Source organism: Lissotriton vulgaris, chromosome 9 (assembly GCF_964263255.1).
Source record: "Lissotriton vulgaris chromosome 9, aLisVul1.2, whole genome shotgun sequence".
Lineage (NCBI taxonomy): Eukaryota > Metazoa > Chordata > Amphibia > Caudata > Salamandridae > Lissotriton > Lissotriton vulgaris.
This window is the reverse complement of record NC_141697.1, coordinates 889,452,449-889,471,105: the sequence shown is the minus strand read 5'-3', so window position 1 is coordinate 889,471,105 and position 18,657 is coordinate 889,452,449. Positions and strand designations below refer to the sequence as shown.

General features: G+C 43.0%; 1 protein-coding gene across 1 annotated transcript in view; it reads left to right on the top strand.

Annotated features, from left to right (window-relative positions):
* The first annotated feature begins 4,608 nt into the window (after positions 1-4,608).
* Positions 4,609-18,657, top strand: part of KPTN (kaptin, actin binding protein) — a 197,985-nt gene continuing 183,936 nt past the window's right edge. The window contains exons 1-2 of the mRNA XM_086938644.1: positions 4,609-5,096; positions 9,428-9,510. Coding sequence (XP_086794770.1) covers positions 4,874-5,096; positions 9,428-9,510 — 306 coding nt within the window. The 5' untranslated portion in view covers positions 4,609-4,873. The remainder of the gene's footprint in view (positions 5,097-9,427; positions 9,511-18,657) is intronic.

Genomic DNA, 18,657 nt, shown 5'->3' with positions numbered 1-18,657 from the left:
AATTTGCGCTATATAAAACTGCAACAACAGCAAAAAAAGGCATCATATTTCACCCAGCAAAAACATTTTTGGGGGGCTCTAGCTCTGCTACCACCCAGGGAAACCTACTGATGGAGCAGGGTTTTGTGAAAATGAAAACTGCTCGAATTGAGTACCCACATAATATGTACTAACAATAAGTAGATATAGTAAAATTAACGTGCTCCCAACATAAACATGGGAAAACTGCATTGCGCATGCCTGAACTCACACGTAAATGAATAATAATGTAATAACTTTGTGGTTTAGAAGAAATTGTATGAATAGTCCGCATGTGCACCAATATTTTGCCTATTGCATCATGCTATAAAGTAATGATTAATGTCGCTTTTCGCACTAGGATTATGCTAGGTAACATACACATTCACCCAGTATCCCTGATGCGCGGGGGTCAATTTGTTTGTTTCATCAAATATTTCTTTTATAGATCCCTTAGGGACATCCATCAAATAACTAATCTTGATATCCACTAAATAATCAAATAAATAAAACGAATTTCGTAGCGTGCCCTGCATCGCAATTTGCGATGCAGGGCACGCTACGAAATTCGTTTTATTTATTAAATTGTTTACTTACCTCCAATTATCCATATTCCGTTTTTTAGCACCCCCCACCCTGCCCCTCCCCCGCCCCACCTTTCTGCCCCACCGCAACTCCCTCCACGGGCCACGGCTGACTCACGGTAAGGTTAGTTATTACATTTTATCTTAATTTAAAGGTAAATACTCATCTGCATTAGGTCACAATTACAAACATTGAATCTCATGACAGAAGAAATTATGCATTTTATACAGACTCATTATGGAATGACATTATGCATCGAAGCAGTGGATAGAGTAAGGGACAAAAGATTCAGCAAGTAATTATGCCAGGTATTACTATACATAGCGGGGGGATAGTTGAAGAGAAAATAGGTTCATCTAAAATATGGCATATCAATATATTGTTGACGGAGTGGATAGGTGGAGAGACAAAAGATTTAGAGACAAATACATTAATGCTGAGATTCTGAGAACGATATAGACTAAATACAAACCTATCGATCTGTAGGAAAAACCACCCACTGGACCCAGAAGATGATGGAGGTTCCCCAAAAGGTAAGCAGAAAACGCAAGATACAAGGTCAGGAACAGGACAGGAGAGGAACAGCTAGGCCTCTCTGCAAATCGCCAGACAGCGACACATCTCCCCTCTTCTCTCCTGATCGCCTAACCTACCCAGACACACCCCTAAAGGCACCCTAATTCTAGTCTTAATTAACATGTCTATCCCTCAAATGTTGCATTTTACCCTCTAACACGCACAGGGATTGGTGGACTGGGGAGGTGGCGTAGTCGCGCCACCATGACTTCACCTTTTATGCAACACATTTATTGTGTACAACAATTCCCATGGTGTGAATCTCAGCTTATTCACATGTTCCCCACATGATTTACAAATTTACTTTATTTTTATTATGGATTAAAGTTATTCGCAGAAAACATCTCTGGTCCCACGCTCAGGTACAGTACTTGGCAGGCGACTGATACACTGGCATTCACTCCTTCATGTAATCCGCGCTGCACAGCACATCTTTTTCTCCTTGTGGCAGAACGAGCTCGCTCCTAACAGTTCCCCCCTCCCACCATAGCCAAGTTAAATAAAATGGCGTCTTCCTCCAGCACACTAAGTAAATAGAAATAAACATTTATTAATTATGTGATAACAAAGCCATCCCTGTTTACCTCCAAGCATTCACTACTTCCCATTAATAGGCCATCGTAGTGATGTTGTTGAGTATCGATCCCTGATCAATTATTGGTATTTGCGCTGGATCACTACCATACCCAGACATATCTGAAAACGAGTTACCTGTGGGAATCCAGGGTGGTTTGACTTTTGCGGTTTTCACAAGGTTTTTTTTACCCAAAATCCCATACAAACCTCAAACTTTGGTAAAAAACAGACGTTTCTCATATTTTTGTGAGGAAAAGTTCCAGAATCTGCAGGGATCCACAAATTTCCTACCACCAGGTGTTTCCACACGTCCCTCGATAAAAACACTACCCCACATGTATGGGTGGGCCTAGTGCCCACAGCAGCAAAGTCCCCAAAACGCAATGTAAAGACATCAACATTCCCTGTCAAGGAAATTACCTGATTTGCTAATGGGGGTAGCTGAGGTATTTGGGCTTGGGCTCGACAGTCACCCAAGAAAACCAACTAAACCAAGACACTTCAGAAAACTAGACACTCAGGGAGTCCAAGGTGTTGTGCGTTGCATGGATCCCATGATGTTTTTTTCCCACATTTCCCTTGCATTTCAGTGAAGTAAACTTTTAGAATATTAAGGGAACAGCCCAGCTTTCCCCCACTTGGCCCGATAAAAATCCTACTACCCCACTTGTGTGGCTGGGCCTAGTGCTCGTGACAGAAACAGATCAAACTATGGACCACATGAGTCATTTGAGAGGGCCCCCATTGTCCCTGGTGTGATCTTAACTCAAAATTCTTCTCTCCAAAAGATACTTTTAATCAAGACAAAATTACATCTGATCACTATTGCGCTGGCTTCTTTCTGTATTCTTTCCACAAGGCACTTTGAACTTTTTTACTAAGGTCCTCCTCTGATTTTCGTGCCCTTACTTTCCCACATTTCTTTTAATGGCTACTTCTTCTGCCCGACATCCTTCTTTATTACTGCACTCTCTACTGCTCAATTTTTTAGAACTTCTCATAATGTCAACAACAAAGAATGTCTGTAGGTCAAACAGAAGAGAAAGGAAGGGTTCAACTGTGGTAACTTGAGTGTAGCCTAACCAAAAACAAGTGACTAAGCAAAAAGTTGCAGAAAGTGTACCCAGCAACACACAATTCCTAAATTTGGAAAAGGTGCCCATCAGTTCCCACACGGTACCGCCCTATTCATCATATGGGCTCTCCTTTTTCCAGGAGAAAGTGTGTAGTCTATCACTGGTTGTTTTCGTGATAGACAATCAACCCAATGCGAGTAGTAAAGTATGTGAAAGATAGGACCGAAAATGTTAAATATATCAGGGTAACTGAATTGCAGTGCAGAAAATGTGTGGTCAAAAATAAAGTATATAAAATTGGGTAGAAAATGAGTAGAAAGATGCAATTTTAATAGGTTCTCTCAGATCTCCCAACATTAAAACCAAGAGAATGAACTAGCAGATTTAACAAAATATACGCAAGCTAGTAGGGTCAACATGTTTCAGCATAAGTGGCTATAGATACGCCACTGCTTTCGTCAGGACCTAGATATAAATCGCTACTGCAAAAAATTTAAATAATATCGCCTGTTTCATTTCAGGTTGTGCTCAGTCTCCTCCGACATGCTAATTGGTAGGAAGGAATAGCATCTCCCCACCTGGCTGCAGCTCATAATGTCTCCATGCCACCATCTCACATCGTATTGATAACACCTTTAGTGCCCAACTGGAATTACTGGCTGATCTTTGCTAACCAATTGGATGCAACATACAATCACAGTCCGGCCTATTGTTTACCTTTTTCTCGTATTTTCCACTCATTGATATTCTGTATTGTACTTCTTGTCCCTGCTGTGTTTGCCTCCCTCGTGTAATATATTCTTTCATTATCATGTTTGGTTGGCTTATTTTTGTCATGTCATTTGTAATTTATTTTGTAATTTATTCACTCTCATGTCTTATTTAAAGCCCTCTCATGCCTTTGGGCTATCTCTACACAATAAAAACTGCTTCAGAATGCTGAATACGAAGGGACAGTTTCCAAACCAAGTAACATGTTGTCCAGTGCAGCATACTGTGTAAATGAATACTCCCTTGGTATACTACACATTGTGCCGCAGGTGTGCAAAAGGTATATGTGCCACTTTTTGAGCTCCCGGGTCACTATGGTATTAGAGGCCACAATCACTTGTACAGTTCCTTCTGCAATATTGATAGCGTATTTCAATAAATCTGCTGCTCCTGGGTCAGGTGTGGGTTTGCAGATGCCAAGAGGGCAGTGTATTAATTGTAATAGGGCGCACTGTCCCTGTTTGTGCCGTGCACCTGCTTAAAGATATGCCATGGTGCAAACAAGGACAGTTTGCCACTTTGTCCTATCTCTAATACTGGCCCAGGTCTTTAGCCGGATTCTTATACGGTGCTGTATTATACACACATTGCCCATTTCAAAATGGCCGCCTCGTATTACAAGTCGTGCGCTTCAACTGCACCGAAGTAGAAATGGAACACGGTACGCAAAGGCACCATACCATGTTTTATAATGTTTCAGATACCCGATTTCGACCAAATAGCATTGAAGCGCAATACACGAGCACCATATTCCATTGCGCAGACATTCACTTTTTATGTAGGCACGCAGAAATTAAATAACTTGCCCATTATTATAGAATGTTGACACACCTCTTTCCCAGGGTGGCAGTTATTGACGGTAGATAATACTTTCTTTCCGTCTTATGAAGACCGATGAATTCGAATCACATCCTTGAAACGTTTACGCCTTTAACTAAAAGTCCACCGTAAACGTTCAAACATGGCGGCCACATTGAAAATAGTACTCAGTTGTCTTCGGTTCAGAGAGATCAACATCAGACCTGGCATGAGCCGTCTAGGGTACAACCATGGAGGACGTCACTACTGGAACTTCCAACTACGAACCAATCACAACGATCTCGTCATAATTCGTATTGTGAGATCCTGGTTGTGCTAGTAGTGTCATCATCTAAGCAAAGCATGTAGTCATTATGGTACGGCGTAAACCTTAGTGGCACGATACATTTGGATAATTATCGCCCCCCCCCCCCCCCCACCCCCACCCCCACCCCCACACACCCGAGCTAAACATGTCCTTAGGTTGGGCTCGCCACTGTCCTTTCGTAGAAGATAGCTTTAGCCGCTTCTCCTCCCAGAGCAATGTGTACGGTCTGGCAGCCTCTCCTGCGGCTGGCGGCGGCTACCAGCTACTGGCGGCCACCCTAAAGGGGAAAGTCTTCAGCTTCAGATACCAAGACCTGCGGCAAAAGATTCGACCTGTGGCCAGAGAGGCCACCTTCACGTACATTCCTGGTAGGTGCGCGGCGGCAGGCTGAGGCTAAAACCTACATTGATGGTTCTGTCCATTGTAATTGATTGTTGGTGAACTAGTCAGTACGTGGACATGCATGGTGAAATAATCAGTGAGGAATATTCTGCGGGTAAACACATCTTCCCTCCATCATGTTTTGGGTAAATGTGACAAGTTTGAGAGTCCAGTTTAGCTGGCTTTAATTGCTTCGCCCGAATATGCTACATTGGACGCGTGTTGACATAACCCTCAAGTTTTGGAAGTTGTTAGGAGAACTAATTGGCATATTCTATGAAATCAAATGAAGTGATTCCACTATCCCTTTAACAAAATGACAATGTAGTAACAAGCAATAGCCAATAGGTCTCGCTTTTGGGACCTTATAAGTATTTAGTTATGCAGCATAATATCCTTGGTGCAATAACATCAACTGTTGCATGGCTAAAAACGTATAAGGTCCCAAAGGCGAGACCTATTGGCAATGCCAATGCTTGTTTTTAGAGGCCTGGCATGCAGTTTTAAATGTAGGCTGGTAAGAAAGGTGCCAACCCGAGGGGTAAAGTCTAGAGAGAAATAAGATAGAAAGAGAAGTGAGTTATAATGAAATAGCACACATAGAAAGGTGAAGCACAGAAGGACAGGTCAGGTAAACAAAGTAGCGAGGCAGATAGAGCTGGTGGGATGAAAAATAGAAAGATATGAGAAGTAGAGAGAAAAGAGGTGCAGATAAGGTAGAGAGATGAAGCTAATACAGAGGAAGGGCGAGGGAGAAGTAGAAAATGGTGAAATAGGGAGAGAGAGACAGAAGTTAGACAGATGTATTAAACGAGCGAGACATTGGAAGCAGAGAGAGTCAACGGAAACAGTGAAGGAGATAGAAAGAGAGATGAAAGCAAAGGGAGTTATAGATGGAGTGGAAGAGGTAGAGAGAGCATTGTAGAGAGAAAGAAATAAAATAATGGGAAAGGTGACATAAAAAAAAGAGAGGCATAGAAGGCCAATAGGTGAGGTAAATTGAGAGGCTAGATACTGTATGAGAGGTCGGGAAGAGAGAGATGAGGCAGTGAGTTGTGAGACAGAGAGAAATGAATGAGAGAATGGTGAGGTAGAAAGAGGCATGCAAGAGGTAGAGAAAGTTAAGGTATAGATTGCAAAAATGATAGAAAAAATTATAGAAAGATACGAGAGATGAAATTAAGAGGGAAGTGAAGTAAATGGAAGAGAAATGAAGGGGGATGAGATGCAGAAAGAATAGAAAGTAGAGAGAGGGGCACTTGAGGAGAAGAGAGGGGCAGAGAGCTGACTGAGAGGTAGAGATCTAGAGGTAGGATCGGAGAGAGGTGGCAAGTTGAGGTCATGAGAGGTAAGTGCTGTGGGGCACTGAGGTTTATTGAAAGAGAGGTGTGAAATACAGAGAGAGTTTAAAGGTAGAGCAATAGTGTGGTAGGTACGTAGCCTTGTATAAATAGACCGGTAAAAAGGGAGTGTTTAGGTAAAGGAATGAGACATGGGACAAAAAAGGTGCGACAGAGAAAGAAGTGTAATGGATGGTATAGAGAAGTGACAGCTAGTCACAGAGTGTGGTATCTGGAAAAGTACACGCCTGAGAAGCAGGGCCTTGCAATAAGACCATTTCAAAGAATAAGACATGAACTACCAAAATGGCCATGGAATCGCTCAGCATCCGGAAACTTTCTCGTGGATTAATAATACCCCATAACAGATGTTTTTCAAATAAGCTTTCCTCAACTAAGCAATAACCTCTCTTGCTTCACAAAAGAGATTTGTCAGTTTAAGAGATAATGTGAACGAATCAATAAACGTAGTAACAGCAATCCCCACTGGTTCAATATGCCTTTGGCTAATGCAACTATGCACAGGGGTTGCCTTTTCAAGAAACAACTTTCTAAAATATCCTCCTGATCAGGCAATTGGAGAAATGATGGGAGTTAATTTATATTAGAGAAGAGTCAATGACTGACAGCAGCAGGAACACATAGGAAAAGTAGCACATTCATCTGAGTAAGCAAATAAAGGGGCTACACAACAAACAGCCAGCATGGGACAAGTGAACGACTTCCAACTTTCAATTAGGTTTCAGTTGAAGAAAAATGTACAGCCTGATCACAGCAAAGGAAAGTCACTCACCACAAATGTCGGGACCTCTGAATTTTTAACTTCTCCAATGCACACCAGATAGTTGACAAAGTCTCTTGCTACAGTGCTCTGTGCATCTATTCTGCTAGTGGAATTGCCCATGCATGTGTAGTTGAACCCATCCACGTGCACCTGAAGTCCCATGACAGTCTTTCCATAGGAAACAGCTTCAGCAGAGCAAGCCTGAGAGGAAAAGAGGAAGTGCGAGTAAAGAGAGCTAGAGAGAAGGAGAAAGAAAACGAGAGAGATTGGAAAGTAGGCAGAGAAAAGGAAGTGAGAGAGACAGAGGCGGAGAGAACGACAGATAAGAGGAAAGACAGAGAGAAAGAGACAGGAAGAAGACATACGCAGAGACGAAAGAAATAGAGAGAGAAAGTGAAAGAGGACGAAAGTGAGAGAAAAGCCAGATGTCGCCGGGAGCAGCAGCAGCCAGCGGGAGGAGCTGGACGCGCTCTGTGGTGGGGGAGGGGGAGGAGCGTTGTGCTCATGGTAACAGGAATTCGTTTTTCATAAAGTTACTGCCTTATTATACTTTTTCGATGCACTGCCCCCAAACTTCCATGCAGGCGATATTAAAAATAAAACAAACTGCTGCTGTCACAGAGAAGCGCTTCTAAGACTAAGAGTGGATGACTTCCCATCCTTTAAAGCTAAAACCATCCTTCACAGAATTCCTCCTGAGTTCTGCATTTCAATCAGCACTTGCAACACAATCGTGGTTGGACTCGAAAACATCCTCACCTGCAAGACCACCGTCCTCAAGAATGCTACAACACCTGTAATGCGGTTGGGTAGTAAGTACTACAGCATTTAGAATTCCGATCCATACATTAACAGAGGTTTGTGGGCAGGCAACAGTAGAAAGTACGACTGGAGCAAGGTATTTCCATTAAGTGACAAACAGAATGGTTACAGGGGTCTCCACATGCGCCACTGGAAAAAAGCATTGGCCGCGCGGCCGGGCCGCGAAATAGAATAATAAAATTTAAAAGAACGCGAGTTGTGCGCACGCGACGAACAAAGTGCTGTGCATGCGTGCTTGTGCGCGTTTAAGTAAGCTGGTTGCCGCTTTTCGCCGCTTTGGAAGCACTTCCAAAAGCGGCTTACTAAATGTCTCGCTGGATCAGCGAGACCTAAAAACGCTGCATGCTCAGTATGGTTGAGCTAGTGTATTCGGTGGCTACATGGTTGTTGAGCCAGCGACAGCAGTGGCTCCACCAGGCACAGCTCAACTCCAACTGTAAACTCTCCTTAACACATTCTAAAGTCACGTGGCAAAAAGTAACATTCCAATTAGGCATGCAGTTCTATGCTAGAACATTTATACTTCAACAGAGAACAAAGTCTCACATTAAAATATACAAGATACCATACTACAGACTGAGAAACATTCAAACTTAAAGAAATGTTCATGTCCACCAAGAATGCTGATAGCGTAGCCTTGTTTATCTTAACCATGGTTCTCCAAAGTCGGTCCTGGAGGACTGGATCCATGCCAGATTTGTAGCATATCCATATTTAGATAAATGTAGTGATCTTAAAAATCTGGCATGGATTTGGCATCCAGGACCAACTTTGGAGAACCCTGAACTTAACAAATCAGGCCAATGTATATTATTACCAAAAGAGATGGCTAAAGACGCCGGGATAGGAATTCCATATATGAAATGCATTGAATTAGAACTAACTAAATTGGGAGTGTCTAAATGGTGTGATTTCTCTTCAACAAGTCGAAAAGGTTTTTATAAAAGAGGTGAAAATTAACTTTTGAAAATGTACTATAACACTTGGAAAGGGCTTTTTATCGTCTGGCTCGACAGTGCAGCTGTCGCTGAGCATTATACGAGATCTCTGTTTACCTGGGCGAATGGTAGATTTTATAAGGTCTATAATCCAAGTGTTTTGATAGGATTTTGCTGTTTATCAGAAGTGATAGTAGTGCAGTGCAATATATAATTGTATGGTTGACTGGAGTGCATTTTACCAGAGTCTTTATTTTCTCTTTAGATTACGTGTGCATGTATGTGTTTTGCTATGCAGAACTTTCAAGTGTAAGCGCCATAGTTTCTATTGGGGGAACTATGCTAATACTATACTGATTGGGCAATTTTTCTGTCACAAAGTAGCAATACCTATGGTAAATAAAGCAAGAAAACTATTCTGTTTTCTCTTTCAGTTGATGCAGAGATCGTGTCTATTGACAATTTCAACAAGTCTCCCCCGAAGAGAGGCCTGGTGGTGGGAATAACGTTCATTAAGGTATGTTTCTGTGCCCTCCCATACCATATTTGTTTGCTGCAAATTAGCAAGAGCCCCATTGTCTCACATACCACAGCACTTTGCCTTCAGGCAGAGGACAGCAGTTGCAGCTGGTAGATGGGGTTTGCTTGAAATGTTGTATGTAACAGAAAACTGGCCTTCGGTGAGCACTAGAGAGGGATTCTTATTTTCCTCTCTGGAGCTACGGATTCCTTTCGCCGACTTGGGGCTTCCATGCTAGCAAGTTGTGCAGCTGCAGGGTAGGCCAGATGAGCCTCTGCAGGCTTTTAGGGTTAGTCCTAGCCTTAAGAAGCTTGCGTCATAGCGTTCTATGTTCAAAAATATCCGCACCAAGATCTCTTTAGATCTGATGCAATGTAGATTTTTCCAGAGCTGCAGTAGGGATCCTGCTGGCTGATCTAGTCCATAGAATTTGAGCAGTGTCTCCCTACTTGTAAGTGCCAGTGCATTTTAGAAGTTTGAAATTCACTTCAGAGAGGATTCTGGGCAGAAATGCCCTTGCCTTCTTCTCAAAATGCATGGTAGGGTCCATACCTAAATGACACCAGACTTCTACAATCTACAGGGGTCTGCTCTGGCTGGGAATTTTGTGTATTCTCCTTGTACAGGACCAGCTGCAAAAAGAAGGGATGTCCAAATGGGTGATGGCACTCTACATGTGGGTTGTTTCTCTGCGTTGGGCAGCCATTTTCCGTCTTGCGGTCAATGTTTCTTAGTAGAAAGTTGTTTTGCAATCATCTGAAGATAACTGTAAGGAGAGGTGCCCCAAACGTGATTGTGAACAATTTTGCGTATCCACTTGTTTCAAAGTTTGCCTTAACTATTGCAAAAACTATCTACAGAATGTTTGCAAACACTAACCTTCATTAACAAAAATTAAAAAATGAAGGTGTCTCATCTGCCACAGGTCACTGGACTTCATTTACAAGGCAAGATCATTAGAGATCGCCAGAGGTGCAGGGACATCCCACCACAAACTATACTTTGCTGCCACCATCAATGCTCTGGACAAAGCGGTTGAGAGGAGCTTGCCTCAGAAACTGCCTGAAGGAGACTTGTAAAATGGTGGGCTCTGGGCAGAGGGGTTACACTGGAATTTCAAGAATGGGAGAAGTAACAGATGAGGGTGGCTTAAAAATGTTTAAAAATCTGCAAGAAGAACATTAATTGACTCAAACGTGGGCATATATACTATACTCCGCTTAGAAATGCTCACAAAACAGAGAACATAGACCAGACAACAAAAACAAATGCAGCCCCATTAGAAAGTAGAGTTGTCCTACAGGACAAGTTGTGACAAAGGGTGGTATCACGCATATACAAAACTCTTATTAATAGCAAGTCAGACTGTCTGGCAACCTGAGAGGAGCATAGGAAAACGAATTGGGCCCACTAGAGTGAGACACATCCGTCAGGCATACAAAAGAAGTAGCAATAAAAGCAAGAGTAAGACCGATACAGCTTAAAATATTATCCAGAGTGTACCATAACAGAAGTTGAAGCCACAAAATGGGTAGGGTTTAGATCACTAACACAAATAAAATGTAACTTGGATGAGTACACCTAGATGCCCACTAGGATATTGGGTGTACTATGCGATCTGGAAGGTATAACTAATACATTATACTCCATGCTAGAATTTGAGAGACATGTGACTCCTCAGTTTGTCATATTGGGTATTCAGAACAATGTAGGCTTACAAAGCATCAAACTCCTGCTTTGTGCACTGGGATTCATCATAGGAAAAAGAGACATAGCCAGAGAGTGATAGTACCAACAACCCCCAACGAAGAGAAGTTGACAAGAAGGCGTGAGCATGTGCTTGGCAGCAGAAAATGTGTATATGAAAGTAGGGGGTGCCACACAAATACAGGAAAGTAGATTGCATGACAACTAAAGCTTTGTGGATGATGAAGAGACCCAGTCGGAAGGAAGTGAACATGGGTTCACAAGTAGCAGAGCGTAATGAATGTACACGTGATAGCAAAACTTTATATAAATACTAGCTCACCCGTCGCACGTTGCTGCGATCTCAGAAGAAAGGAAATTCAAGGAAACTCGTTATGATAATATTCGATTTACATTTTGTCATTTTTATTGAAACTTAGTCATTTTAATATGGAAAACATTTCAAAGTGTGGCTTGAGCAGTGCGTACTCGATCGGCTTCCAATCTTGATTCTGGTTGCTCTCCTGTTTCATTCGAGCGGGCTTGAGCAGTGCGTAATCGATCTGTTTCCAATCTTGATTCTCGTTGCTTGTTCGTTTGAGAAGAACGGGCTTGAGCCGTGCGTACTCGATCGGCTTCCATTTTTGATTCTAGTTGCTCGTTCGTTTAAGAAGAAGGGGCTTGAGCAGTTTGTATTCGAACAGCTTCTAATCTTGCTTCCCGTTGCTCGTCTGTTTCTGAAGCTCGTAATGCCTTTTTCTTTCGTGCTTCAGATGTAGATCGACCAATCGATTTCCGTTTGGGGGGCATAACTGTCGATGATGCTCGCAAATTCGCTGACAATTTCAGTATTCGAAAGATTATGAGGGCTCTGGGGGGGCGATATTAAAAAAAATGTTATGCCAGAAACCTTCGCGGGAGTGTACTCAACAACTCCCCAAAGTTTCATGGCGATCGGATGAATGGTGTGGTAATGCATAAAGGACAAACAGACAGACAGACATACATTCGTTTTTATATATATAGATTGGTAATGTGAACCTAGTCTACCCTGTGTTTGATGCAGGATCACCAGTATGTGCCTGCTGAAATGCTGACCTTTTATTCCTGATTGCAGTTTTGTTTTCTTTAGGAAAAAAATTATAAAAACCGTTACAAAATATAAACAAGCACTGGCGTTGCCAATAGGTCTCTCAGTAGGAAAGTTGGAGCTATTGGTTTTGTAAATGACAAAGCCCTTTATGTTTTTAAAATGAAAACAAAAATAAAAGGCATTGTTATTTGCAATTGTAATAGCTCCAACTTTCCTACTGCGAGACCTATTGGCAACGCCAGTGCTTGTTTGTGCAGTAGGTCCTGGTTTCACGGCAACTGCTGCGCTAAGGATAGTTATACCCATGCCTTCAAATCGGTCACCTGGAGCATTTATTTTTTCAAACCGGTAATAAAAAAAGCAATAACGCAGGCGCTAGAACACATCTGCCCCAAGAAAAGTGCTCATTGGCCATGTCTCTGTTACATACAGCACAGGGACGTCGTGCTTTGAAAAATGCAGTGGCATAGCAGGGATGCCAAGGGCCCTAATGCAAGCAACTGTCCCTAGTTTATAGGAAAACGCATCAATAGGGGTGTACCGGCCACGGTGGAACTGTACCTTCTGCAGCACAGATATTTACACCTCTGGAATAATACGAATTCGTTAAAAAGAACAAAACACGGATATAATAAATAATAACCTCCCTTTGCAGTCAGGCACGCAGCGGTGGAATGAAAATGTCCGAGCTGCTGCGTCTCGAGACCATAAGGCAGCATCTGACATCACAATGCAAAGCACCTGACGACATAATGTGTTTCAGAACGGTGACCCTGCGTGACCGTCCGCGCAATAGAATGGTCGGTGTCGGTGACGTCAGTGTACATTGATGCACGTGATCAAGTTCAGTCTTCATTCATCACACGTTCGCAATAGTGATCAGTCACTATTTCTATAACTCACCCACTGAAGGGTTTGCATGTATGACTAAGGGTAAAAGAGAACTTTCGTCCCACATCTGCGGTAGAAAAATACGAATCAGTACTATAGTGGTAGCACATGTATTCTGTTACATTTCCACATAGTTGGAAGGCTCTCCTTTAGACAACAAAGTTCAGTACAGTAGGGCTGCACTGCACTACGATTTCCCACCCGCAATTGGCCTTCTGAGAAGAGGTGAAGGCCATCTACCACACATTTTGCAAAGCATGCGGGAAGAAAGAAAAAAGGAAACCCGAAAAAAGATGAAACTTTGTGAAAGAGAAACAGAAAGGAGAAAATTGCAGAGAAGAGAAATGAGAGAGAAGGAAAACGAGAGAAACAAGGAGTGTGGCAAATGGCCGGAGGGAAGCCGGATGGGGGCGGGAGAGCCTGGTGGGGGGGCGGGAATGTGAGCGAGGAGCTCACGGAATACAAGCGAAAAGAAGAGCAAACAAAGCTGTTTTGGAGAGTGACTGGTGGAGGAGTCCTTTGCGGCAGAGGCAAGGACTGTGGCAAATGGCCGGAGAGAAGCCGAATGGGGGCGGGAGAGCCTGGTGGGGGGGCGGGAATGTGAGCGAGGAGCTCGCGGTGAGACTGTAGGGGGTGTCGACGGGGGGAGGAGTCCTTTGCGGCAGAGGCAAGGAGTGTGGCAAATGGCCGGAGGGAAGCCAGATTAGGAGGGTATTTTTATGTGGTGAGGCAGAAAGCAAACTGCCTGGTTTTGAGTAAAACAAATAATAAATGCAAGTTATGGCACAATATAAGCATTACTAATAGAGTGGTTATTTTATCAATTGCCCAATTGTGGGAGATTCTGCACTGAGACACTTAAAAACTGTAATATTCCTTTATGTGCGATTGTGTTTTGTCGAAACATTGGGTGCTCTGAGGCTGCTTGAAAATGCTGGAGAGTGCAGTGTGAGTGCTTAGATTGCACTGGTATAGATTACGGGGTAAGTGTCATCAATGTTTGTACAAGGCTTTCATGTATAGTAGGCAACGTGCTGAAATATCAGTTTGAGGTGGTCCTGTTTAGACTGAAGTGCTTGAGTCCACTGGACTATAGCTGACCCACTTTCTTTGGTACTGGCAGTTTTAGGCTTTTCCCCATGTTCTTTGATTTGTAGGACCTAGCTACCAAGATAAAAAGGCAGAATGTGTTTCCTTTGTGCTATTCTTGCATTTACACACCGCTTCATTACCTTGACCAGTGCAGAATCTGATTTGTGGACGAGTAACATGCTACTTCATGGAAGTGCTCTTGATGGAAGAGTGCACCGGTCATGTGGCCTATATAAGTTGGGTATTGATGTGCGTGAGGAGCAGAGTTGTGTTCTTATTATATTTATGAAGTGTGATCGTGCACTGCGTGTTATTGGGTCCAGTTCAAGACGTGTGCCGTGCGCCAGTGAATCGTTCCCCGCTCGGGAACGTAAATAATATAAATCCAAGTAGCACCTCCACACCCGTAGAGGTGTCTCTCTGGGCACTGTAGCTTAAAGTGCTGTATCACACAGCAAAACTAAACTAAAAAGTTCTCAAGAACAAGTTTGAATGAGAATGTTTTTATTCTTCAAAACATAGATCCATGAAAAGTCTTAATCTCAATTGTTGTTTGCAATCCAAATAAATTGATTAAAGTATTGCAGCATACATCATCGATATTGTTTGCACGTGAATTCCTTCCCTATGCATTTTGGCACTCGGCCTTCATCAGGGGAGTATCTATGATAAATAAAAGTAGACAACGTAACTGATGTGGAATCACCACTGAGTGAGACCATCACCGTAGTTCTGTGTGAGATCCACTGTGCATTTCAAGAAAGTGTAGGTTTCATGAATGTGAACAACGCGGTGAACATTAAGTAGACTCGATGTAATGAATACTATTGTCGAAGTGACAAGTTTCTGGATAACAGAAAACGTGCTTATCAAATAAAAGTAAAAGGAGTTCATGTTGTCAATACGGGTACGTGTACAGAACATGATAAGACTCGAGGTAAATAAAACGCTGTGGAACTGCGACGCATCGTGACTAAAGAGACGTCCGTGAACCATTAACGAACCCTCTCAATGGCCATGGCAATCGTGACTAAAGAGGCGTCCGTGAACCATTAACGAACCCTCTCAATGGCCGTGGCAAGATAAACCATGTGCGGGGTTAAAATAAACAGAAAAGACGTATATTAAAAAAGTCAAGTGCTAGGCGCATACCAGTGTGCACAATTGATACGGCATATGTACGCGGTACTACCGGCAATTCTAAGTACATGCCGTTGAAAACAAGTCAGCGTGTGACGTAGTGAAAGTGGGTGTGGTTAAGTACGGAAGTGACGGTGCGTGTAGTTGGTGGGTAAAGGGGCAAGTCACGATATGCAATTTCAAATGGAGAATGTGAATAATAAAGTTACGAGCCTCAAAAGTGAAAAAACTTCAACATGCTCAATGGGTGTAACATTTTAACAAATGGACACGTAGTACTAATTCGGATACGAGAAATTACAGCGAGCAAAATGTAAAACATAACAAATCTTGAAATGCAAGTGTATCATACCTAGAACGTCGAATGTGAGCGAGGAGCTCACGGTGAGACTGTAGGGGGTGTCGACGGGGGGAGGTGTCCTTTGCGGCAGAGGCAAGGAGTGTGGCAAATGGCCGGAGGGAAGCCGGATTAGGAGGGAGGGAGGGAGGCTGATGCGCGTGCTTGTTTGGTCACGTGATTCACATGAACTTAAAGAAAACCGCAGGAACGAAACCCTTGGTTTGACGAGCATTTTGAGCACTTGAGTTCTCGCTCCGCTCTATGCGCTTGCGCGCATTGATAGGTCGCGAGACCTAAAAAGGAGAACTACTACCATGCGACCACAGAGAAACTGATGATTTTCCCAATATTTTTTACATCTGTTAATATTTTATTTCAATTATTTCAGAAGTTTGCACATAAAACAAAGTGAAGGATAAAGAACAGTTTCAAATTCAATACAAGCCATATGATCACTTACATAGAACAGTATAAAAGGAGATATGGCTACGGGGTGCCACTATGCTTCAAAGTATTATTATACATATCTGGGTGATGGCTAGAGAAGGTAACAGTGGAAAGAAGGTATAGTCCTCAGAATTGTAGGGACCATCACCTCCGACAGATTGCTAGCTAATTCCTTTCATCACATATAGGACAATTGTGGTGCTGAAGATCTAGCATATCAATATATAATATGGGGTAGGTGTAGCTAAGGAGATATGTGGATAGGAGAAGGAAGGGATGTCTTTGATACAGCTTCTATGGTATGGGTGGGGCGTTGTGGGTGGAGGAGTGGGCAGGTGAAGCCACATGTTGGTCCATGAATCTGGTGGAGAACCTGGTAGCGCTACAAGGCACTACAATCACCAGAATCAATCCCTTAAACAGGTAATCATGTACTTGTTGGAGACGTCTTGCTGCAACTCCATAATTGTGTTGACTCTGGTGCTGAGTGCCTATTGAGGTGGGCGACTCGTACTGTAGAGGAATGCACTACTGAACCAGAGCTGTCCTCTTATAGAGTGATTAACACAGGCGTGCTTACATGGTGCTTGGTGGCTGATGCACACTGGAGGGGTATGAAGTTGGAGAGGAAGTTGTTAGGGTGCATTGGTGTCAGTCAGAAACTGCCCCCATATATTGGTGACTATATCCAATTCGTCCTGACTTTTGTACACCATCTGTTCACAGGCAGCGATCTGTATCATGTCTGTGAGCCATTTAGATATTGTGGGTACTGATTGTGATTTCCAGGGGAGCAACATACATATTTTGGCTGCATCCGGAAATGTTGTAATCCATCTCTGTGCTGGTTTCTCATGCCACCTAAGTCACCCATATCGTGCAGGCGGCCCAGATGTGATCACGGGGGAATCAAAAGCAGTCAAAAATTCTTTCCACACCTCAGTACTGTATAAAGTCCGCATAGGGCCATGTGATAGGATGTGAAACAGTTCTCAGTCGGTGGTGCTGCTGTACCATCAGTCATAGTTTGGCAGTAAGTACACCCGGTGCAGTTTGCGGGATCCAGAACCATTCATGTAATATCTTAAAAATATAGGAATTTCAATCTTGCTTACTTTGTGTACCTTTTTTGTTTCTATTAGTAGTGACAAGTCTTCTACCTTGTAGTCCCTGCTGAATGTAGCTTCCAGAAAAGTGCACGACAGGGTCTGCCTAAAGAAAAGGCTGTTAATGAGTGCATTGTATAAAAATGAAAGCACTCCTTGGAACGATTCACAGGTCTTAATATGTAACATTAGGTGGGTGATTTGGTCAGTGTCAGTGTTATTAGTAGGACTTCAAAACTGCAGTAATTCTCTGCTCAAAGCATCAGAGTACCTGTCTGTGATAAGTCGACCTAGGTGAATGACCCCTTTCTGCTTCCAATGCATTCTGGTGCCCCAATACAGATGCCCGTGTTCCCAGTGGGTGCCGAGGTATGCACTACAGTGGTGCACTCCTATTTCCTGATGCACTTTTCTCCATATAGAGCCAGTGGCATGCAGTATAGGGTTGAAGTGGGTTGGGGTGCGGAAGTGACATTTGGCCACATAGATCTGTGAAGCTCTGTGTGGTGTGGAAGGCAGCAAATTCCAGTTGCATCTAAAGCAGCGGGTGTTGTGTGCATGGTTGGAAATTTTCAGGCTGTGATAGTGCCTGTGCAAAACAGTAAGTATGCATTTGCAGGCCACCGCCTGTGGTGTCTGGCTTCAGTTATGTGGCTTCATTGTGGGTTGAGTACCTCCCACCACAAATGACTTAAGGTCGCTTTTTTAATCCAGACTAACACAGACGGTCAAATCATTAAAGGGGACATGCCAAATTCATAAATATATCAGGCACATTTGTCATTTTCACCTCTTAGTTCTGACCCATGTGCTAGAGGGATAAATTCGGCAACAAGTTGTGATCGGGTAATATCACTCCTTTCTTTTGCAATCTCAGCCTATGTGAGTGAGACTCCGGCAAGTGTTCACAGGAATTTACCTATGTGCAACGCTGAGTCCTGACGATGGTCTTGCGGACCCATGTGGCCCTAAAATACCGAAACATCGACAACACATCCTTCTCACCTTTGAATTCTTGTGATGTGATGTGATGTGAAAGGCATTTATAAAGCGCAACATACACTGTACAGTTTCTTGTCGCTGCGGCAAAGGACAGGGCAAGGGAGTGCATAACAGCAACAGGGGAAAAAGAGAAAGAAAAAGGGGACCGGGGAAGAAGATAACATTTTTTAATTGTACGCAATGCGAAACAGATAAGTCTTAAGGAGGGATCTGAAATGGGTATAGGGAGAAGCCAGCCTTAAATCCTCTTGGATTTAAATTTATCTCAAGCTGTTTGGAATTTTGAGAACAGTGAAAAATATAGGCTGGTATGTATATTGACCATATCATTTGTTGGTGAAAGGGTG